The sequence below is a fragment of the Chaetomium globosum genome, genomic scaffold, assembly GCF_000143365.1.
Source record: "Chaetomium globosum CBS 148.51 scaffold_4 genomic scaffold, whole genome shotgun sequence".
NCBI lineage: Eukaryota > Fungi > Ascomycota > Sordariomycetes > Sordariales > Chaetomiaceae > Chaetomium > Chaetomium globosum.
This window is the reverse complement of record NT_165979.1, coordinates 3,975,379-3,998,258: the sequence shown is the minus strand read 5'-3', so window position 1 is coordinate 3,998,258 and position 22,880 is coordinate 3,975,379. Positions and strand designations below refer to the sequence as shown.

The window sequence follows — 22,880 nt, the reverse complement described above, 5'->3', positions numbered from 1 at the left end:
CGGAGGCTTATTTCCGATCAACGATGCAGTAACTGAGCAACCATTGGGAGAATAGCACGGGCTAACCATGGCGTTCTTGGCGTCTTTTGCTGCCTTTCAGGGATGGCATGTAATCACATTATTCCATTTCCTCTCTTGTTTCTGTCGGACAAGCGAGGAGTTGCCACGGCGTTGGCAATGCCACTGAAGATTGGATTCGTTGCTGTTTCTGGGGTTGACATGAACGGAAGGGATGTGGGTTCGGCTCTTTACAACGGCACTAATTATGTGGATGCCGAATGCCTGTAGAAGGGAATCTGGCGTTCGTATCTCTTCCCTTATCGACGGTGATGGTTGGAGGGGCAATTTACCAAGCGATCAAGCATAGATATTTCTTCATTATAGTTACTAGGTATTATTCTTACACTAATTTGAATGATCGTGAACCTTGCCTCGCTCGCCTTACCCGAGCCGTCTCAAGAGTTGACGACTTTGCTCAGCTGGAGCCCGGCTCGGAACCGGCCGATCCATCGAGCTGACCCCGGTCTCCGGACCCACCTACTCCGGAGCGGGATCCACTTCGGATCGGGATCTGGAAGACGAGCCGGAAATGAGGCCGGAGCGAAACACCCCAACTGAGAGAGGGTGGGAGAGCAAGATGAAGGGGTCTCCGGCGCAGCAAGCATCGCCAGATGCCCCCGTACCCGGCCGACCCTTTTCAGGATAGTCACGTCTTTCGGCCACGTCAAGTTCGAATATTTGCCCTTGACCGGACGCGCTCTGGCAGGCAACGAATCCTATACACAACCGCCGCGCGATTGGGAATCCACAGCACATGTCGCTGGTCAAGAGGCCCCGTCCCCAGAAAATAGGTACTGCACCGAGACTTGCCTTCACGTCGGAAGAGAACAGCCTTCTTCTTGGAGCTGAAAAGCCATGGTTTCAAAAACGCCACCGAATGCAGCCCTACACACCTCCAAACATCCGTCTTTCGGCTATCCTGGAACTTCTTTAGTGGGGCTGCGTGCCCCATGCAGCAGTTTACCCCGCTCTGTGCTGGGGACGAACCGCTGATGGCTTCCGAACGGCCGGGCGCAGACTGTACTGTTTGTTGTGCACATGCCGAGAGGTGGCCTTCCTCCCAAGCAACCGATCCGGGCATCAGTTTGGTAGAAAGTCGTTCAAACAATTGGTAACCGGGAAGTTGTAATTGGGTGGTTTGTAAAGATCCACACAGCCGATTATCCTCGGCCACCGAGCTTCATCGTGTCACTATCTCAAGCATTTGGGCGTATAGGTGCGAACTGCCGACAATTGAGAGACTCGAGGCAAACCGGCGGAGGAACAAGAAGCCCGGCTGATGGTAGTGGGAAGCCTGGGCGTCAGTGATTCATCGATTCATCCCTTGCCATCGAAAAAAAAAAAAAAAAGGGTTATTTCCGTCTCGTCAATCTGTCGAAGAAAATCGGGCGGCAAAGTCCAGACTCGTCTCTTGGTGGCTAGCCACGTCTTACTCATGGGCAGCCAATTGAGCTCCTCCCGCTTCCGACATCGCCACCAAAGACCGCTCTGCAGCCCGTGCACACCTTGTCACCGTCTTTCTACCCCACAATCGAAGGCCAAAAATTTGAGATCCAGCAGCGACTCACACCCAAAGCGGCTCCGCCCACGGCCAGACGCTCTTTCTTCCACATCGCCAGTGTCTCGAGCCGTGGAGCCATTGACTCTTCCCCTTCAGATGAGAGACTCTGCTTTCGGTGCTCAATTCTCACGGTAGCAATCTTTTGTTACTCGTCGTTTTTCTTCTTTCTTGTTTTTGTCGTTTATCAAGTTGGTTTTGGCTCTCTCCACTCCACTACCCCCCAGACACGATGCTCCGTCAGACATCGCGCGCCCTCAAGGGCCTCGCCGAAGCTCGGCCCGGGCAACAACGAGCCCTCACCACGGCCCAACGAGCCACAGCCGTAGCAACACGGCGCAACAGCCCCGCCAATGTGAGGAATCAATCGACGACGGCGGCCACAAAACCAACTGCGACGTACGTTTGCGCCTGTTTCCCCACGATCCCCTCCCGTTGGGTGAGTCACGCTGAGGGTTCGAAGGGCTAACTTGGGTATTGATTCAACAGCGAAGCACGGCCGAAACCTAGCCCGTCATTCAATGCCGCAACCAAAGATCGAAGCCATGTCCAGCCCCTCGTTAACCCGAAGAAGAGCGACGTGGACGAGTCGTATGCCTACCGCAATGCCCCTCCTGTTCGCAGGGTCACATGTGACTAACACAAACATGGGATAGATTCATCGGGAAGACTGGAGGAGAGATCTTCCACGAAATGATGCTGCGGCATGATGTAAAGCATATCTGTGCGTTTCTTCTTTTTTTTCGCATTGAGTTTCTTGGTACCCTAGCTCCCTAGCTAACACTACGGTGCTACAGTCGGCTACCCGGGCGGCGCCATTCTTCCCGTGTTCGATGCGATCTACAACTCCCCCCATTTTGGTTTCGTGCTTCCAAGGCACGAGCAGGGCGCTGGCCACATGGCCGAGGGCTATGCGCGTGCTTCAGGAAAGCCTGGTGTTGTGTTGGTGACATCTGGGCCTGGCGCAACCAACGTCGTCACCCCGATGGCTGATGCGCTTGCGGATGGCACGCCAATGGTCGTGTTTACCGGCCAGGTCGTCACGGCCGCTATCGGAAGTGATGCTTTCCAAGAAGCCGACGTGATTGGCATCTCACGGGCGTGCACCAAGTGGAACGTCATGGTCAAGAGCGTCGCCGAACTCCCCCGGAGGATCAACGAGGCTTTCGAGATTGCTACCAGCGGCAGGCCGGGCCCTGTTCTTGTCGACCTTCCCAAGGATATCACGGCCGGCGTCCTGAGGCGAGCCATTCCCACCGAATCTGCTATCCCAACGATTCCTAGCGCCGCGTCTCGTGCTGCCCTCGAAATCAACAAGAAGCAGCAGGATGCTTCGATCCGCCGCGTCGCCGATCTCATCAACATCGCTAAGAAGCCCGTCATCTATGCTGGCCATGGTGTTATCTGCTCCAAGAACGGCCCGGCACTGCTCAGGACGTTGGCGGACAAGGCATCTCTTCCCGTCACGACTACTCTCCAAGGTCTCGGCGCCTTTGACGAGTTGGACGAGAAGTCGCTGCACATGCTTGGCATGCACGGCTCTGCGTATGCCAACATGGCGATGCAAGAAGCTGACTTGATCATCGCCCTCGGCGCCCGCTTTGACGACCGCGTGACCCTGAGCGTTGCCAAGTTTGCCCCGGCTGCTAAGGCCGCTGCTGCCGAGGGACGTGGAGGTATCATCCACTTTGAGATTCTGCCCAAGAATATCAACAAGGTTGTGCAAGCGACCGAGGCCATCGAAGGCGACATCAGCGCTAGTCTTGAGATGCTTCTGCCACATGTTGAGGCCAAGGCGATGGCCGACAGGAAGGACTGGTTTGACAAGATCAACGAGTGGAAGGCGAAGTGGCCTCTTTCCGACTACGAACGGGCGGAGCGCTCAGGCTTGATCAAGCCGCAGACTCTTATCGAGGAGCTGAGCAAGCTGACGGCCGACCGCAAAAACGACACATACATCTCTACTGGTGTTGGCCAGCATCAGATGTGGGTGGCTCAGCACTTCCGCTGGCGGCACCCTCGGTCCATGATCACCTCTGGTGGCTTGGGGACCATGGGTTACGGCCTGCCGGCTGCCATCGGCGCCAAGGTGGCGAAGCCTGATTCGCTCGTCATCGACATTGACGGTGATGCCTCGTTTGCCATGACCCTGACCGAGCTCTCCACTGCTGCGCAGTTCAACATTGGCGTCAAGGTCATCATCCTGAACAACGAGGAACAGGGCATGGTCACGCAATGGCAGAACCTGTTCTACGAAGACAGGTATTCACACACCCACCAGAAGAACCCCGACTTCATGAAGCTGGCCGACGCCATGGGCGTGCAGCACAGGCGCCTCGTAAAGCCCGAAGAGACCGTGGAGGCTCTCAAGTGGCTGATTGAGAGCGATGGGCCGGCCGTGCTCGAGGTGGTGACGGACAAGAAGGTCCCTGTCCTTCCCATGGTCCCCGCCGGGTCTGGTCTGCACGAGTTCATCACCTGGGATAGTGGTAAGTTGATTCCTCAGTTGTTTTGGCGTAAGATCATATCGACTAACACACTCAACAGCCAAGGACAAGATTAGGCGAGAGCGGATGCGGGAACGCACCGGCGGCCTCCACTCTTAAAGCATGCAACCCCATACCTTCGCTATTCCCCTTAATCGTCCAGTTCTTGACATTTTTCCCACTTGTTTTTTTGCGGAACGGATCGGAAAAATTCGGAAAATCTGGTTGTTGTTGTTGGCATTGAGCCATGTTTTGCAATGCATCACGGGTCAGCAAAAGTTGGTTGCAGATCTGCTGTATGATCTGGTTTTATTTTGCGAGGAGCCTGGGGTAAGGCCTCGCTGTTCCCCCTGTCGCCGTGCCGTGCCGATGGGCTGTATATATTGGATGAATCGATACCATGTGAATTTGAGCATTCGAGACACCGCGGAGGCATTGCTAAGTTGTTGCTTGGTTCCTTCTGTGTGCCTCTGGAGGGATTCATGTGTGTGACTTATCATGGTGGCATGGAAGCCGCTGCTCAATGACCAACTCCGTGTTGAACAGGATCTCATTGCGACCTGGCGACTGACTGAGGGCTTACCCATATGTAGCTTATATACCACAGCCAAACTCATAAGGGGGGCACCTGCTTCATGTTGTTTTCGGAATGATGCCATTGAGTCCAAGGTTCTCACCCTTTCCCGCGGGGTTCGAACACTGAAGTTTTGAGTAATTGCCTTGACCACTCCTTAACATAGTGTACGCAACGTTAACACAAACCAATGTCCCAGTCAATGCCACCATCTTCCACCTCAACTCAAGTTTGTTGATCAGCAAGAACAGGCCAGGCTCCGCCCAACGGTGAAATACTCGGCGGTGTTGGTGATCATGGTGGGGTGGGTACCGGGCACTCCCCGCATCGGCCCCGGGAAGAAAGTTCAAGCTTGTTCATCCGAAGTGGCTTTCCGGGGCAGAACCATGAATGTTCTCAGAACTCTGCTATTAGCGTGTTTGACTGTCGCTGTAACTGTAACATCACGGGCTAGGCTACCTTTCACAGGCACCAAACCCGCCAACACTTTTTTTCTTCTGATGCTCATTGCCGCGGACTACACATACAAAACAGTGCGGGGCAACAACGGCCGACTCTCACCTCCGCGACTCCGGAATTGCCCACATAGCCTCAACCTCATTCTCGTCGCACCTGACCTTTCACACCTTTTCTATTTTCCCTCATTTTCCCTCTCTTTCTCTTTCCATTCGCGTATGCCAGACGAGGACCTCAACGAATAAAAGAAGACAGAAAAGAAAAACGTACTTTACCAGAAATGGCTGGTCCCGTGCCCATCGCTCACTCTCTGAGTGACATCTACACCTCAGATGCCCTGCCGTCTCAAACCAAGAGGTGGAATAGGCTCCTGGCCAAGTTCGAGTCGCTTCACGGCCGTGCGCCTGAATTCGTCTCGCGGGCTCCGGGCCGGGTGAATGTCATCGGCGAGCACATCGACTACTCGCTGTACCCGGTGCTGCCCATGGCCATCACGGCCGATGCCTTGCTCGCCGCGTCAACCGATCCTACCCCTACCGAGGCCAGCACCTTCAAGATCACCATCGCCAATGTGCAGGAGGCAAAGTTTCCCGCCCATGAGTTCGACATTCCTTTCGATGCCGTGGACATCGATGCCACCGTCCATGAGTGGACCAACTACTTCAAGTCCGGCCTCCGTGGCGCATTAGAGCTGCTCCGCAAGAAGAAGGGCCCTGACTTCAAGCCTAAGAGCATGAGGATCCTCGTCGACGGCACTGTCCCGACGGGCGGCGGCCTGAGCTCCAGTGCGGCCTTTGTGACCGCCAGCGCTCTAGCTGTCATGGTAGCCAACGGGGAGGAGACCGTCGACAAGACCGAGTTGACCGAGCTGGCCATTGTGAGTGAGCGCGCAGTAGGCGTGAACTCTGGCGGGTAAGTTCTTATGTTGCGGCAGCAAGCAGCATCTCTGCCAACAGAAAAGGAGAAGAAGAAAGAAAGGGAGAAGAAACCACCGCTAACATACCTCCAGAATGGACCAATCTGCCTCGGTCTTCTCCGAGCGTGGCTCCGCCCTCTTCGTCTCTTTCACCCCGACCCTAAAGGCACGCCCAGTCCAGTTCCCCGAGACCGACCCGGCACTAGTCTTCCTCATTGCCCAATCCTTCGTCACCTCCGACAAATTCGTCACCGGGCCCATCCACTACAACCTCCGCGTGGTAGAATGCACGCTCGCAGCAGCCTACCTCAACGCAGCCCTCAACCCACCCGGCACCACGCTCCCCACCGACGCCGCCCCCCTCGGCATCAGTCTGCACGGCTTCCAAGAGACCTACTTCGCCCTCCAAGAGCAGGCGGGACGCGCCGCCCAATCGGCCCCCGAGCAGCTGCAGGAGCTTATCACACTGACCTCGCAAACGCTCACCAAAGCCGAGGGCTACACGCGCGAGGAGATCGCCACGGTGCTGGGCCTGACCGTCGACGAGCTCGAAGCCCGCTTCACCTCGCGCTTCCCCGTGCGCGCCGAGCGCTTCAAGCTGGCCCAGCGCGCGCAGCACGTCTTTGGCGAGGCGCTGCGCGTGGTGCAGTTCCTAGCGCTGCTCGAATCCGGCACCACCAACAACAACAGCCCTGACATTGGCACGCAACTCGGCGTCCTCCTCAACGCCACCCAAGACTCCTGCCGCGACACCTACGAGTGCAGCTGCACCGAGATCGACACCCTGTGCGCCCTGGCGCGCGCCGCCGGCGCCTACGGCAGCCGCCTGACCGGCGCCGGCTGGGGCGGCTGCAGCGTGCATCTGGTTCCCGCCGACCGCGTGGCGGCCGTGCGTGAGGCCTGGCATCGGGGCTACTACGGCGAGTTGGAGCTTACGGCGGAGCAGCGCGAGGCGGCGGTGGTGGTTAGTCGGCCGGGGGGTGGGAGCGCGGTTTTGAGGGTGGTGGAGGGAGGCGTTTTGGGGTGAGCGGGCTTTTAGAGGCTGAGTCTTCTTCTTGAGCCTTTTTCTTCTTCTTCCCGATAAGTAGGGAGGGGGAGAGAGGGGGTGCTCGCTCGTTTTGGTGGTTTGGTATGGTCTAGTATCACTTGAGGGATGGGGAGGCCCGGGAGTATGGACTGGGTATCCTTGACTTGGGAGTTGTGTCCCCAAGCTGGCCTGGCTTGTTTGGGCAACGTTGTGTATAGATAACCGAACAACGAGAAATATTATTACGCATGTTACCGCCCCCTATTCACAATAAGCACCGCCAAAAATAAAAGCGGAAAGTCACAACAGCAACAGAAAATAATACTGTGAATATTTATCAGTTACATACTAGTTTGCTCGCCCTCTTTTTTTCTCTCCCTCCAATACCCCACCCAGACGCTGAGGCTAACGGCAAGGGCGACAAGTGTTGCGATTACGGAACATACTAGCTCAGTGATCATGGTCGTCCGAATGCCGTCCATGTAACAGGCCAGAACAAGGCTCGAATCTGACCCGAAACGCTGCCGAAATCCTGTTGCTCCAGCTTCAATGACTTGATGGGAAGGAATCCATGGTGCCTGTTCTCCCAAACAGTCCACCAGGCCGTTGACAAACGTCGCCTCGGCCGCCGCCATGAAGAGTAAAGCTCCGGTTGCCTCAAAGAACAATGTTGTCCCCGTGACAATGGTAATATCGGAGAAAGAGCCTGCGAGTCTCTGATTTGCTACCATGGGAACCTGCAAGACAAGGCCAATCCCTGAGCCTACCAGCACTTGGAACCCAATCGTTTTGGCGAACAACGTCCCAACCTCCAGTGTGTACAAACAAACAACACCAGCCGTCATGATTAGGGGCCCGGTCATAAGCCACACGCCCCAGTGGACCTTTGGCATCGACGTGTTGGAGACGATGGTGAAGATGGACACGCCGAGAATGAGCGGAATGGTGCGGTACCCGCTATCCGCGGCAGAAACGTTGGTGACGGCCTGGAAATAGATGGGCAGGATATAGAGTAGAGGGAGCTGAACGGCCGCAACAAAGAAGATGCAGATTATGTTCCCGAGTATGCGCCATTGCTTCAGGATCCGGAACTGCACCATGGCCCTCTCCCCCTGAAACCACTCCACCAGAACAAACACCACAACAAGCAGGCTAAACCCCACCAGCAATCCAACCGTGGCCGGTCGCGACCACACCCCCAACCTCACTCCCCAGCTGCATAGCCAGCAAGAAACAAGTCGACGCCCCCATAACCACCACCAAACCCAACAAATCCAGCTGAAGGAACTTCTCCCAGAGAGCCACCCCCTCCGGCGGGGCCGCCGCAGCAGGCGTCTCCAACACCAACGCGACCAACCCCGCCGCAAGCGCACCCAACGGCAAATTCACCCAAAAACACCACCGCCACGACAGGTGCTCGGTAAACACGCCACCCAGCAACGGCCCCAGGACACTCGCACAACCAAACGTGACCCCCAACACCGCCATACACGCGGGCGCCCTCTCGGGCGGCGCCACCAGCGCAATGATGGTAAACGAGCCCGTGATGATGCCCGCCCCCCCCACGCCGCTGACGGCGCGGCCCGCGATGAGCGCGGCGCTGGAGGGGGCGGCGCCGGCCAGCGCGTTGCCGGCTTCGAAGATGAGGATCGCGGCGAGGAAGGCGAGCTTCAGGTCGAAGTGGCGGAAGGCTTTGCCCCAGGCGGATTGGAAGGGGGCGGTGGTCAGGAAGAAGGCGCTGCCGTACCAGGTGACGTGGTTGAGGCTGTGGAAGGTGGTGGTGATGGCCGGGATGGCGTTGGTGAGGATGGTGAGGTCGATGGCGAAGAGGAAGATGCTGAGGATGAGGGAGGCGAGGAGGGCGAGGAGTTTGGGGGTGGGGAGGGGGGGGGTTGATGGGGGTGGTGGTGTTGTGGTCGGCTGGTTGGTTTTGACGCTCGGCGGTTCCCAGTTGTTGGGATCGGTTGCCTGTTTCTCCGACTTGATGGCCCCCATGCCGGTCTTTCCATCGAAGGTTGGTTCGAGGGGCGTGTCGGTGCTGCCCCGGTTGAGGTCAGCGTCGGTCATCTTGAATTTCAGTGTCGAACTGAGCCCGAGAGCGTGCTTGGGAATATATGAGAGAGATGGTAAGTGAGAATGAAAGACGATACCTCAGGCAACAGCCTGCGGAAACGAGCGACTTCATTTTCTTGTCAGTGAGTCACCGGTTCATGTAAGGCTCGGGGTTTGAACCGCCCGTAACTCGTATTCCGATTTGCCGGGTAGACGGAAGATCAACCCGATTAACTGCAATTGCACAAACCAAGCGGTCGTGTCCCGAAAGCTTCGAGTTGCGTAGCCATAAACAATAACGATTTCATCTGTAGATTGGAACAAGCAGGGTTTGAATATATAGTTAATCCAGTCAGGAGATCATGTCCCGGTTTTCAAACGCGTTGAGTTCATAGTCTGGTTGCAAGAGAGTTCTTCAACCTAGTAGTGAGTGCCCTGGATTCGAGGCACTCCTATATCTTTAAACTCAAAACACCTGGAGAATAACCTGGAAGCTGTGGTTGTCGTACATGGAGATGGGAGACACTCGCTTGGGGGATGAAGGTAAGACATTGGATTATGTCAGATATCTAGAAAAGAAACTGGAAAAGAAAGATCGGCCATGGTGAAGCGCATATAACAGCGAGAGGTGGGATATAGGTCACCTCCTGGTAGCCGAAAGCACCCTAAGAGTTAAAGACATCGTCATGGTATGGGTGCCCTTGGCGCTGAGTGAGTACCCCATGTGGGTGATACTCTAATACGACGGGTGCCGGAATGAACAATCGAACCAAAGCTAGGTAACTATCCTTAGATTGTGCCCTAATTCCGGTCACCCCGAATATGCGCCATAAACTCTCGCTATCTATCTCCTGCTAGCTCACGAACTGCCACTGTTTGGACCAAGTCTTGTGGCCTCAACCCTTACCCAAAGGACTTCCGGCCGGCATGTGGCAGATGACGAGGTTAGGCCAAGAGCAGTAACTCGAGATTGGTCTGGACCACGCTAACGCAAAGGCGACCATCAGTTAATTAGTCAAGGAATTGACAGGAAGCCCGCATCGAGGCCCGTTGGTTGGTATCACCACCCGGGGTATGCTTGGTGTAGCCCCGAACCATACAGCGAACGGCCAAGGAGCTGATCATCACTCCTACGAAGTCATGTCAATGACACCGGTCAGACGTCATCTTGCCACCCACCCCGCCCGCATCCCGCTTCTTTGTCATACCACTAACACGCGAGTCTCGTGAGAGCATGGCGCCTATATAGAGCCCTCTCCCCGCGCCCCAGTCTTCCACTTCTCTTCCCTCCATCGTCTTCGTTTTTCTTTTATTTCTTTGCACCTTCTGCTGCTCGCAATTTTATCCTTTTCTCCAAGCAACAAAGTTTCAAGCCCACATATAAAACACAAATCAGAATACAAGAAAACACTTGTCTGTTTGACTTCGAGATTCGATACACCTTCGAGAGAATAAAAAAAGAAAAACCAAAAAATCAAATCTTACCCACTCTTCACCATGAGCGATTGCGGGTGTTCGACCACTGGAACCTGCAACTGCCCCTCGGGGCAATGCACCTGCCCCAGCTGCCCGGTGAGCACAACATGTTTCTGAAGTATTGCAACACCTCTACCGATAGAGACTGACACCTATGGGGGTTGTAGAAGCCCAACAAGTAAACCATTCGGCTGGATGCTCGGGGCACCCATGGTCAGGGAAGGCTTCTCAATATGCCGTGGTGTTGATCAGGCCTTGTATTATTATGATATGACTTTGGTCTTGATGAGACGTGGTACACATGTCTCGGCACGTTGGCGTTTGTTTGGTGTTTCTTGAGAAAAGGCTGAAAAACAAAACGAAAGGAATGAAGCGACGACCTGTATATTCTTAGTTAGTTTACTGCAATTGCCCTTCTGACAGCGATCTTTTGAATACAAATAGCGGTAGAACTAGAAATATCGTGCGTGATTTTGCAACTGGTTCGTTTTTACAGTCCGCGTGGATACGCGTCCTAGCAGCTGTAAACCGTGATTTCCAGGTGGGATTCGCATCGCTTCCGTCTATTCCATATCCTGAGACTCGGTATCAGGGGCCGTTTGCTATTGTAACGTATCCTTTTTTGCAAACTTACACAAATCTCTTCTCGCCAAAGCCTGCTCAAAACAATATAATCAAGCTCGTCTGCTAACAGGGCGCCCAATGCCACTCGATAGTCCAGAGAAAGCCATCCTCCTCCTGACCACATTAACCCGCCCTCACGGTCTTCCCCCCTGGGTCTTGGCCTGCCCTTTCCTCTCCACATTCTTGATCTTCCTCTTCATCCGCACCTGTACCCGCCGGTACTTGGTATATAGCGCGAGCGCATCCCGCAACACCACGAAGAGACACCCGCCGGCCAAGCTGCGACCCCAGCGCTGTTGTAGCAACCCAGGGGGCGTCCTGCTGCGCCAGGAACGAGACGGTGACACCCAGCCCTTGGGGACGACGGCGCGTATGAGCTCACCCATGCCGTACGAGATGGCGGGGAAGAGAAGGGACGTGACAACGCTGTTAATTATGAGGCCGAAGAACGAGGCCGGGTCATTGTTGTTTTCGCCGGCCCCTGCATTGACGCCCCCATTACCGCCCCCATTGCCACCCTCCTCGTTCTGGTTTCCGGCTGCCTGTGCCGCCGGTTGTTGAGCAGCTGGTGGCTGTTGCTGTTGCTGTTGTTGTTGCTGTTGTGGCTGGGGTTGTGGTTCCTGGGGAACATCACGCCGTTGTTGATCTGCCTCGCCTAGAGCGTCTCTGATATCTTCCTCGTCCGTATCGTCATCGTCGCCATTATCTCCACCACCCCCGCCGCCTATCCTCACCTCCAAGTGATGCTGTACTTGCCAGTCAACGGCAGGAGGCTCGTCAGCAGCGTCATCGACATCATCGCCGAATAGCCCGCGGACGGCGCGAGTGAGGTTAGCCCACGCGCCCCTGACGCCATCAGCTTCCTCTTCGTGGCGGGCGGCAGGCCTATTGGGGGCGAGCCTGGCTTCCGGTTGCGCCTCGTCCTCCGTCGCGGGAAGCCCACGCAGGGTACGGTTTAGACGCCGCTCCAGCGGCCCAAAGAGGTCGTGCAAGAGGTAAGAGTAGCTGAGTTGCACAACCGGCATAAGGGTCATGGCCCATTGGGGCGAGGGTGGCCATGTGGGAAGATTGTCCTGCGCGACAAGAGTTGCGCCGTACTACGCAAAGATGAATTCGTCAGCGGGGTTAACCTACGAAGAGGAAGGTTAAAAAAGACTCACGAGGACGGAGAAGGGCAGCAGGAGGACGGTCCCCAGCGATGGGAGCCACCTAAAAATCAACAGCCCAGGACCGATGGCCGACAGGGTCGCCAACTTGATCAGGGTTGAGGGCAGCCGTTGGCGCCCTCCTCCCTCGAGCCAGCGGATAAACGAGTCGCGGCCGACAAATATGCTGACCGCAGTCCCACCATACCACATTGCGCCGGCGAAACCACCGCCGATTACGAATGACCCGAGCACGGCGGGCGCCGCGCGGCTGTACCGGCGGTATAGGTTGTCTCTAATAGCGAGGAATCGGTCGTACGGTTCTTCGATGATAAAGGGCACCTTGCAGGCCGGACACGCTAGAGGATTTTTATTTGACCGCCGTCGTGTCGTTTCCATCTCCCCGATGTAGCGAAGCATGCATCCTTCGTGCGCCTCAAGGCTGCACGGGCAAGGGTCCACCCATACTGCGTTCGGGGTATCGACGTCTGTGCATAGGCAGATGAAGCATATGTGCTGCTCGTTTGTTGTAAGGGGGGCGGGGATAATCGAATGCGCGGTGTTGCCGTTGCTTGGGGTCGCCATCCTGAGTTCTCGGCGTTCGAACGCCAGGATTTGAGTCCAAGGCGCCAACCAACCCTCAGCGACTCGGTAGAGCAGCGCAGTTTCTAGTGTCTCCCTAAAATGCCCTGCCGTTAGTGATGGGATATGAGGAAGCGCATAAAGAGTCTCTACCTTTGTTCTAACTGTCACCAACTCTCGGTCGTTGTTTTCGGCGGCTGAGAAGAAAAGGCAGGGGGCAGTGGTTGTTGAGAGCCGCTTGACGGAGCACCGCGGCCTCAGGGCCGTCCCGTACCTATTGAGACTGTGACATCAGCGCTGCCCCACTATTTCCGGGGGCTTTGCGGATCAGCTCGAGATGAAACGGTAATTTACAACCAGACTGTGTAACGAACATACAAATTACAATGTATTTCTCAAAACATACCCCGTTGTTAAGACCCATGGAATATCCCCCTACTATCTTCTCAGTATTACTTATATGGCTAAGATACCTTACTGTAGGCTTAAGAGAGGCAACCCACGCTGGCCATGCTGAGTTGTAGTAAAGTCTCAAAAATTGGCGCCGGTATTGAATCCAGACCGCGCCTGCCCCACTCCCGCCCGCAGCCCCTCCATCGATGGGTGTAGAATCTGGCCGACCCCTTCTCGTCTGGTCGAAACAGCCCCGCCAGGATCGTTTGTTGACCTGGAGAATTCCCCGTAATTCTGCGCTTTAGAAACTCCAAACCACCAAGCATACGCAGGCATTTCGAATATTCCATTCACCATGGTATGTATCGCTTGCTGACCCCTCCCTCACTCTACAGGGCATGAACCGTTCTCGTGCAACCCGAGACTGACCCCCCTGCCCAATCTAGTCCACAACACCCAAGCAGCGCCTTGCGCTGGCCATCTGCGACTTCCTGTCGACGTCGCTGACGGACGGCACCCTGACCTCGGAGGAGAAAGACTCGATCGACATCGCCATCAACTGCATCGGCGAGTCCTTCGGCGTCGACCCCACCGACAAGGCCGCCGTCTCCCAGGCCGTCGGCGCGCAGAACCTCTTCCAGATCTACTCGGTCTACGAGAAGCTGAGGGGCTCCAAGCCCGCCGGGGGCGCTGCTGCCTCCACGCCCGCCCCGGCCACCACCACCGCCGCCGCCCCGACCGACGAGCAAAAGAAACAAGCCGAAGCCCTCAAGTCCAAGGGCAACGCCGCCATGGCGCAGCGCGACTACCCGGCGGCGATCGACCTCTACACGCAGGCACTAGCCGTGCACCCGGGCAACGCCATCTTCCTGTCGAACCGGGCGGCGGCGTACAGCGCGGCGCGGGACCACGAGGCCGCCCGCGCCGACGCCGAGGCCGCCGTCGCCGTCGACCCCAAGTACACCAAGGCGTGGAGCCGCCTGGGCCTGGCGCGCTTCGCGCTGGGCGACGCCAAGGGCTCGATGGAGGCGTACCAGAAGGGGATTGAGTACGAGGGGAATGGTGGCAGCGACGCCATGAAGAAGGGCTACGAGACGGCTAAGCGCAGGGTCGAGGAGATTGCGGCCGAGGAGGCGGGTGCCGGCAGCAGTGGGACGAGGGGTGCGGGAGCGGGCGCTGGCGGCTCGCCCGGATTGGGTGACCTGGCGAGCATGTTCGGTGGTGGCGGCGGTGGTGGCGCGGGCGGTGGTGGTGGTGGTGGCATGCCCGACTTTGCGTCCATCATGAACAACCCCATGTTTGCGTCCATGGCGCAGAACCTGATGAGCAACCCCGACATGATGGCCAACCTGATGAACAACCCGCGCCTGCGCGAGATGGCTGATTCGTTTGGACGCGGTGGCGGCGGCATGCCCGATATCGGCTCGCTGATGTCGGACCCGAGCGTGGCTGAGATGTGAGCCCCCTCTCGTGCGATGATTTTGTGCCAACTCAATCCTGACATATTCACAGGGCCCGGAATTTGATGGGTGGTGCGGGACGGGGCGGAGCTGGTGGTGCTCCTGGTGACGGGAGGTGATAGGAGTTGCGTTCGGTTGAGTTATATTAGAGCCGACACTTAAAGGGACCTTTGGGCGTCGGGAAGTCATGCAATAGCCAGCGGAATGAAGACACCGAATATTTGCAAATCGCAGGTGGACAACACGCCAATGATTGCTAGCTGAAAACCTCAAGAATTAAGCAGAGCTATTGAAGTCAGCCATTTATACCCTGAGAGTTTGAAATGTTCATTTTTGGTGATATCTACGGTCTAAAGACGAGCCATGTACAAACAAAATTGCCCCCAAAAAAACAAACCACCCCAACTACATACCTACCTTGTTTTTTACGCCTCAAGCACCATCACCATCCAGCAAAACTAGCCCACCCACCTCCGAGCGCTCCTGAACATCCTCAGCCACGGCCCAAACTCACCCCACTCCTCGATCTCGTCCGCCGGCACGTAGCTGGCCACATCAGCGGGGATATTCCGTTCCGGGTGCGGCATCATGGCCAGCACACGGCCGTCCCTGCTCGAGACAGCGGCCACACCACCTGGGCTGCCGTTGGGGTTATACGGGTACTGCTCCGTGACGTTCAGCCTGTTATCCACGTAGCGTAACGGGATGCCGCCCGCTTCGGCGAGCGCGCGGAACGACTCGTCCGACGCAAACTCGGCTCTGCCCTCGCCGTGGGAGACGACGATCGGCAGGCTGGAGCCGTCCATGCCGTGGAAGAAGACCGACGGCCGGGCCGGGTTGTCTTCGACCTTGACCATGCCGAAGCGCCCCTCGAATTGCGACGAGGCGTTCTCGACAAAGGTAGGGAAGTGCTCGGCGCCGGAGATGAGCTCCTTGAGACGGGACAGCATCTGGCAGCCGTTGCAAACGCCTAGAGCGAATGTGTCCTTGCGGTTGAAGAAATCGGCCAGCTCGCGCCGTGCCTTGTCGTGCAGCAAAATCGACTTGGCCCAACCCTGGCCGGCGCCGAGCACGTCGCCGAACGAGAAGCCACCGCAAGCGGCGAGGCCGACAAAGTCGGACAGCGACCGGCCAGCGATGATGTCCGTCATGTGGATGTCGACGGCGTCGAAACCCGCCGCGCGGAAGGCAAAGGCCATCTCAGCGTAACCGTTGACACCCTGCTCGCGGAGGATGGCGACGCGCGGCATCTTGCCGAAGAAACCCGTGATGGACGCCGTCAGAGGAGTGATGTTCTCGCTGGGGGAAAAGGTGAGGTTGAAGGAAAGACCAGGGTCTTCCGAGTCCAGGATAGTGGCGTACTCGGACTCGGCGCACGCCGGAGTGTCGCGCAGCTTCTGCATCTCGTAGGACGTCTTGGTCCACCATTGTTGCATCTCGGCTCTGTCGAGGCTGACAAACGGCGCTCCCTCGCCATACCGGATGGTAAGTACCTGCTTAGATGTCGCCTGGACAACGCCGAACTTGCGAATCAAACCAGCAGGAGGGCCGCAGGTGGCGAAACACCTCTTGAAGTTCACCTCATCCGAGGCGCGCACTTGGAAGACGGCACCCAGTTCTTCGTTGAACAAAGCGTCGACCATGTCCGACAAGTTGCCAGAGGCAGCGATGCCATCCATCATGAGATCAACGCCGCACCGGCCGGCGAACATCATCTCGGCGATGGTGGTGATGAGACCGCCGTCTGACCTGTCGTGGTAGGCAAGGACAACGCCGCTCTCGTGCAACTGAGCTAGCGCATCGAAATAGTCCTTCAGGAGGTCCACATCCCGGACGTCGGGCGCCTCGTGGCCGATGGCACCCAGTGACTGAGCGAGCGCGGAACCACCCATGGCCTTGCGACCCTGCGCCAAATCGACGTAGAGTAGAACAGTCTCGCCCACATCCTCCACCCGGCGAAGCTGAGGAGTCCAAGTACGCCGGATATCCTCGACCAGGGTAAACGCTGAGATGACAACCGACACAGGGGCCGTCACGCTCTTCTTGGTCTCTCCATCCTTCCAGGATGATTTCATGGATGTCGAGTCCTTGCCTACGGGGATGCTCACGCCGAGCTGCGGGCAAAGATGCATTCCGATCGCCTCCACGGCCTCATAAAGCGCAGCACCCTCGCCCGGATGGTTCACAGCTGCCATCCAGTTGGCCGAGAGCTTCACACGCCGCAGGTCTCCACGGTGGCTGCCGCCCTTGATGTCTGCTGCCCCAAGGTTGAGCAAACTCTCAGCAACAGCCATCCTGGCGGAGGCAGCAGGAGAGATAAGTGCGAGGGTGGGTTTTTCACCCATAGCCATCGCCTCACCAGTCCTCGCCCCGTTGAGGCTGAAGGCTGTCGCCGTTACGGCAACGTCGGCAACTGGTGTTTGCCACGGCCCGACCATTTGGTCGCGAGTGGTAAGACCGCCAACTGTCCGATCGCCGATGGTGATCAGGAAAGACTTGGAACCGACCGCGGGCATCCAGAAAACGCGCTGAACAGCTTGCTTGAACAGGTCCGCATCGCTAAGTGAACCGTCGATAGCTGATTTCAAGCTGGCGACAGGGTCGAAAACGGGCCATGCGGGCTTCTTGGAGCTGACAATGCGCTCCAACGTGCGACCCTTGGGGAAGAGGACATCCATTGGGACATCGATGGGGCGGGGGTACTCGTTCGATTCCTTGTCGCTAAGAATCAACTTGGAGACACCATCCCTCTCTCGGGAAAGAACAGTTCCGACGTCCGAAAAGTTACAGCGTTCACGTCCTATCCGTCGTTAGCGAGTGATGGCGCAGTGCAGAAAACAGACTTACGGCAAATGCTAGTGAACCGTTCCATCCCGTCGCTGTTCACAAGAACAACATAGCGCTCCTGAGCCTCATTGCACCAAATTTGAAGCGGGCTCATGCTCTTGTCCACGCTCTCAACCTGGCGGAGTTCAAATCTACCACCAAATCCGGCATCCCTGACAAGCTCCGGAAGTGCGTTTGAAAGCCCGCCAGCGCCAACGTCGTGGATCATGGCAATGGGGGTCTGGTCCCCCAAAGCCACGCAGGTGTTGATTACCATCTGCGCACGGCGCTCCATCTCTGGGTTGCCGCGTTGGACGCTGTCAAAGTCCAATTCTGCATTGCCCTCTCCCGAGGCATTGCTCGACGCAGCACCGCCACCGAGACCGATCAACATAGCAGGGCCACCGAGAACAATAACATGCGCGCCCTCAGTGACATCCTCGGGGCGCTTAAGCGCGTGCTTCTCTCTGACGGTGCCAACACCACCGGCAATCATAATCGGCTTGTGGTAACCACGGAACTCCCCTTCGACGTTCGTGTCATCCGCCGTGAGGAGCGTGCGGAAGGTTCCTGCAAGGCAGGGGCGACCGAACTCATTGTTGAAACGGGCGCTGCCAATGGGAGCCTCGAGCATGATATCAAGACTGCTGGCAAAATGCGCTGGGCGACCCGACATCAATTTCCCATGGAGCCTGATGGTCTGGGATGAGCAGATCCGAAACCCAGAAACCACAGAGGCCAGCTTTCGGCGTTGAACCCCGTCCAACGGCCCCTTCGTCACGGATTTCTCCTCCAGACCCGGTAGCCGCACCCGGGAACGGGGCAATGGCAGTGGGGTGGTTGTGCGTTTCGACCTTGGCCAAAACATGTAGGAGTTCCTTGTTCAGCTTCCAGGAACCGGTCGAATAGTCAGGGGCCCAAAGGTTAGTCTGCTCGCCTTCCATAACCGCCGCGTTATCGCTGTACGCTGAGACGGTGTAGTCAGGCGTGACCTTGTGGGTGTTCCTGATCATCTCAAACAGCGTCTTCCCCTTGGCCAACCCGTCGATGGTCCAGTTCGCATTGAACTGTTTGTGGCGACAGTGTTCCGAATTCACTTGGGCAAACATGAATAGCTCGATATCGTGCGGCGGACGCCCCAGTTCGGTAAACTTTTCCACCAAGTATTCCACCTCGGACTGGTCCAGGGCAAGGCCGCGAGCCTTGTTGTATTCGTTCAACACCTGTGCCGGATCCCGGCCGTTTTCAAAGATGTTGACAACTTCGAGTGGAGCGGATACGCTCTCAGCGAACATGGTGTTGAGGTCGGGCGCATCGGTGGAAAGGGTTTCGGTCATGCGGTCGTGTAGGATATCGCGGAAGGGAACGGTTTGTCGTTGTAGGGCTGCTCAAATTCAATGGTGATGATGCGGCCACGCTCAATCTGGGAGATCTGTTGCTCGAAGCCGCACACCTGGGCAATGCTGGTGGCCTTGGAACTCCATGGCGAGAGGTACCGTGGAGTCACGTACCACTTCCGCTCATGGCCGATGTGCGATAAGTGAGGGGTAGATTTCCCAGCACCGGCCTCCAGGGGAAGCAATTGGGCAAGCTTTTGCTGGGCGGCCTCGGAATCGCCCTCGATATGGGCGTAGTAAACCCAGGAGCCTCGCAAGTTCGAAACCTTGATGGGCGCCACCTTGTTGATCAGGTCCTTGAGCTTCTGGGCCTCGGCGGCCGTGAAGCACGAGTCTCCGGCGAGAGTGAGATGCGCCATGGTGACGACGTGTGACGACACCGAGTCCGATCAAAAATGTTGCAGTGGATGGGTTGACAGAGAGCCAAAGCTCACTGGGCTCGCTGGTTGAGAGTCATCGAGCAGCGAAGACCGGAACGCGGGGGCGGGGTCCTCGAGGTTGAAATTTCGCGCGTTGGGGTCGACTATGCCAATTTTGGTTGGCTGGAACGCTCTTTCGTGTAATTTTTCAGTCATTGAGCGCTAAAGATACACCGACCACCAGGGACTGCCCCTCGCTCTTGAGAGTTCAAATCTCCAGAAGAGAAATTTGAAAGATGGTCACGCGCGGCACATCCATTGCCAAAGTGGTATATATCCCCAGGAGAGGTACTATCAACGTAAATCTAGAGTTATGACCAGTTCGGGATCTATAAAAATGAATTCGCTCTGCAATTGCTCATTTTGTATGTCTCCTGTTTTGTACTCGACAGGGAAAATGACGTTCCTCGCTTCAAGTAGGCGATCCTTGAGAGAAAATATGATGATGCATTTGGCGCTAGGGATTGATGTTATACGCTGGTCGACGACCCCCTGTAGCCGACCCGCTGTTGGGGGACCAATGGTGACGGCTCTGGATCCGAGCGGCACGGACCTGGGCTTGGCTCAACTTTTCAATTTTCCCGTGAGCATCGACCACAGCGCACCCCGAGTCCCGGCGACGAGCACGACGGCCCCGTGACAATCGAGTCCCCGAGCCGTTCCCGCCACATCTAAAGAACTCCGCCAGACAGACGGCCGGGATCACAACCCCACAATCTCGGAGGAGACGACGGGTTGTCCCAGTCGACGAAGGGCGAGCTTCGAACATCGAAACCCCTCCCCGATTCGAACCGCATTCCTCGTCCAGACAACCCCCCCCCGAGACACCGGCTCGACCCCCACTACATTCGGCACGATGTCGTTCACCATCCCGTCGCTCCGAGGCCTCGCCTCCCGGTTCCTAATCCGGCCAACCACCCTCACAGCCACTCTCTCCCACCCCTCAAAGACAACACAATGCCTCGCGGCATCAGCCCGGCCCCTCTCCACCACCCCTAGCACGCTCGCCCCGCCAGGCGCCAAAGGCCAAAAAGGCCCCAACAAGGGCCCCAACAGAGGCGGCAAGCCGCAAGCCAAAACAAAGAAGGGCGGCAAGGGCCGGGGCGAGGAGCCGCGGGACCCCAAGATGATCAACATGCTCTCGCACTTCTCCATCCTGTCGCCGAACCGGATCCCGCCGCCGCTGCGCATGGGCCGCAACCGGCACCTGCGGCACTGGACGATCCACCGGGCGTGGCTGCTGTTCCGGCGGCGGGAGCGCGAGGCGCGCGAGCGCAACCTGATGCGGCAGCACCAGAGCATGAGCGCGGCGTGCGAGGAGCTGCGCCTGACCTCGGGCCCGGGCACCAGGGGCGAGGGGTACCTGTACCGCATGGCGATGGAGAAGAAGGGCGTCTACGGCCTGCACGGGGTGCCGGTCGAGTACGCGCGGGCGCAGACCGAGACGCCGGCTAGGGTGGCGTGGAATCACGATTGGAAGCGGTAAGCGGACATGGACCGGGGCAATACGAAGGTGGGGGATTGATGGGATCACGCCGGCATGCTACGGCCAGTTGACCAACCGTAGTCTTGCCGGCTGTTGATCTGGAGTGGCAGATCTGTTACGAATGTAGACTATACTGTACCATATTGAAGGCCGCCACCAGAGTTGTCATGGCAGGGTAAGCATGCCGAGGCGTTCGCCTCTCTATGCTCATGAAGGGTAACGGACACCCAAGCTCGGATTGTCGTGGTATTGCTTGTTCGTTTGACCACATCGCAACTAGATCACAGCTGGGATAAAATATGTCCTGCATTGCCAGTCTGAATTCGCCGGTCCTTAATGTCTGTCCATGCTCAGCGCTGTCGCATGGCCTTTGCTGCCTTGGTACAATCCGCCCCATATCCAAAGCTAAATGCGAGGCCATTAGACTAAAGGAAAACCCAAACTAAAAAGTCTATAGCGTATTAATACAGCGTTGATCGTGCCTCGTGAGGCTCGCTATGCGGTGAGCGTCCGACAGATTAATGGACAGATTTCACCCCAACTTCCGCTTCCGGGTCGTTTTATGCTGACGGATAGACAAAACCCTGTATCAGATGCGTTTAAGGCGGGCCCAAAGAACGATCGCCGCTTTGGTAGCCTGTTGATCCCATGCCGGGGGATAAGAACTTCAAGGGGCGCCCTCTTTCCCTCTAAAAGGCTGGAAGTTGCCGAAGAGTGGTTGAGGGAAACATTCCTGAGTGGCGCCCCATCTCCTGTCCAAGTTGCCTTATAATATCACACAACACCCGTTCCCTTCAGACTTCTCGAACATGAGCAGCGACGCTCTCGTGGCCGCCTCAAAAACGTCGTCGACGCCCTCCCCACTAAGACTGGAACATTCGAGATACTTGCGGGCGCCAATATCCTTGGCCGCGTGCTCGCCGTCGGTGGGAGAAACGAAACGCTGTGACCGTTTCCGCATCTCCTCTATTGCCACGGGGTCGTCCCGCAGATCCTTCTTCAAGCCAACGAGTATGATCGGTACGTCGGGACACCGTTCTTGTGCCTCAACAACCCACTATATCGGCGCGGTCAGTCAACTTCCCCAGCCCGGTCGGTACATCCGTAATCTCAAGAAAGGGCGGTGGGAGAGGACGGGTGCGTCGTACAACCGTCACACATGACGGCGGCATCGACGAGAAAGCCGTTTGAGTGGACAGTGGGGTCGGGATTTGTGACTGTGTACCCACCTTGTGCTTGACATTATCCAGTGAATCTGGCGTGTCGACCGAGAAGCCTATCAGGATGACGTGCGCTTTGGAGTACGCTAGCGGCCGTAACCGTTCATAGTCCTCCTGCCCGGCTGTATCCCATAGAGCCAGCTGGACTGACTTTCCATCCACCCGACAATCCGTTACATAGTTCTCAAAAACGGTTGGTATCTGGGGCGGGAAGAGTCGGTCAGAACGAGGGTAACGGGGATGGTAACGCGGTTTCGGTAGTATTTGGAACAAGGAAGCGTCGGGCCAATTCGGTAGATGTCGTTGTCGTCTCGACGGGTGGTCATGATGGTGAACTACTCACATAATGCTACATCCCATGTCAGTCTTGGATGAGTAGGGGGCAAGTAAACCTTGCAATCATTCGGCACTCACTGTTGGAAAGAAACCAAGTGTAAACACGCTCAACAAACTTGTCTTGCCGCAAGCGCCATCACCAATGATGACGAGTTTCCTGGGTAGCCGAGAAAGTCAGCAAGGCTCGGTGGCCGGCGTGGTGGCTCTCCAAAGACGGTCCATGGTCGGGCATCGCGGATTCGTCCTCAGCTGGCTGGGCAGCGTACCTGCGGATGACATTTTGGGCGTTGCGATCACTCGCCATGGCTGGCAAATGGGCAGGTGAGCGTCGATTCGCTCGGAATCCTGTTGTCGTGCGCAGCCCGCAGTGGACACGGGTAGCAATTG

General features: G+C 57.0%; 9 protein-coding genes across 9 annotated transcripts in view; 6 read left to right on the top strand and 3 right to left on the bottom strand.

Moving 5' to 3' along the window:
* The window catches only part of CHGG_05017 (uncharacterized protein), a gene marked incomplete at both ends in the record, with an annotated part of 1,497 nt that extends 1,209 nt beyond the window's left edge, over positions 1-288 (top strand). The window contains one exon of the mRNA XM_001224230.1: positions 231-288. Coding sequence (XP_001224231.1) covers positions 231-288 — 58 coding nt within the window. The remainder of the gene's footprint in view (positions 1-230) is intronic.
* A 1,562-nt stretch (positions 289-1,850) lies between these two features.
* On the top strand, positions 1,851-4,224 carry CHGG_05016 (uncharacterized protein; the record flags this gene model as incomplete). Its single annotated transcript, XM_001224229.1, has 4 exons — positions 1,851-2,017; positions 2,108-2,250; positions 2,416-4,107; positions 4,166-4,224. The coding sequence occupies 4 exons, from the start codon at positions 1,851-1,853 to the stop codon at positions 4,222-4,224; spliced, it is 2,061 nt and encodes a 686-aa protein (XP_001224230.1).
* A 1,190-nt stretch (positions 4,225-5,414) lies between these two features.
* CHGG_05015 (uncharacterized protein) lies at positions 5,415-7,526 on the top strand (the record flags this gene model as incomplete). The annotated part of the gene is made up of 3 exons (XM_001224228.1): positions 5,415-6,046; positions 6,144-7,014; positions 7,494-7,526. The coding sequence occupies 3 exons, from the start codon at positions 5,415-5,417 to the stop codon at positions 7,524-7,526; spliced, it is 1,536 nt and encodes a 511-aa protein (XP_001224229.1).
* Positions 7,527-7,806: 280 nt separating this feature from the next.
* Positions 7,807-8,973, top strand: CHGG_05014 (uncharacterized protein; the record flags this gene model as incomplete). The annotated part of the gene is made up of 2 exons (XM_001224227.1): positions 7,807-8,051; positions 8,229-8,973. 2 exons carry the CDS (start codon positions 7,807-7,809, stop codon positions 8,971-8,973), a joined length of 990 nt encoding a protein of 329 aa, XP_001224228.1.
* Positions 8,974-11,363: 2,390 nt separating this feature from the next.
* On the bottom strand, positions 11,364-12,959 carry CHGG_05013 (uncharacterized protein; the record flags this gene model as incomplete). Its single annotated transcript, XM_001224226.1, has 2 exons — positions 11,364-12,326; positions 12,390-12,959. The coding sequence occupies 2 exons, from the start codon at positions 12,957-12,959 to the stop codon at positions 11,364-11,366; spliced, it is 1,533 nt and encodes a 510-aa protein (XP_001224227.1).
* A 745-nt stretch (positions 12,960-13,704) lies between these two features.
* CHGG_05012 (uncharacterized protein) lies at positions 13,705-14,809 on the top strand (the record flags this gene model as incomplete). Its single annotated transcript, XM_001224225.1, has 2 exons — positions 13,705-13,707; positions 13,796-14,809. 2 exons carry the CDS (start codon positions 13,705-13,707, stop codon positions 14,807-14,809), a joined length of 1,017 nt encoding a protein of 338 aa, XP_001224226.1.
* A 458-nt stretch (positions 14,810-15,267) lies between these two features.
* On the bottom strand, positions 15,268-19,391 carry CHGG_05011 (uncharacterized protein; the record flags this gene model as incomplete). Its single annotated transcript, XM_001224224.1, has 4 exons — positions 15,268-17,609; positions 17,792-18,295; positions 18,393-19,019; positions 19,199-19,391. The coding sequence occupies 4 exons, from the start codon at positions 19,389-19,391 to the stop codon at positions 15,268-15,270; spliced, it is 3,666 nt and encodes a 1,221-aa protein (XP_001224225.1).
* Positions 19,392-20,307: 916 nt separating this feature from the next.
* On the top strand, positions 20,308-21,274 carry CHGG_05010 (uncharacterized protein; the record flags this gene model as incomplete). The annotated part of the gene is made up of 3 exons (XM_001224223.1): positions 20,308-20,933; positions 21,087-21,112; positions 21,225-21,274. The coding sequence occupies 3 exons, from the start codon at positions 20,308-20,310 to the stop codon at positions 21,272-21,274; spliced, it is 702 nt and encodes a 233-aa protein (XP_001224224.1).
* A 429-nt stretch (positions 21,275-21,703) lies between these two features.
* On the bottom strand, positions 21,704-22,797 carry CHGG_05009 (uncharacterized protein; the record flags this gene model as incomplete). The annotated part of the gene is made up of 4 exons (XM_001224222.1): positions 21,704-21,994; positions 22,167-22,358; positions 22,572-22,650; positions 22,760-22,797. The coding sequence occupies 4 exons, from the start codon at positions 22,795-22,797 to the stop codon at positions 21,704-21,706; spliced, it is 600 nt and encodes a 199-aa protein (XP_001224223.1).
* Between the last annotated feature and the right edge of the window lie 83 nt (positions 22,798-22,880).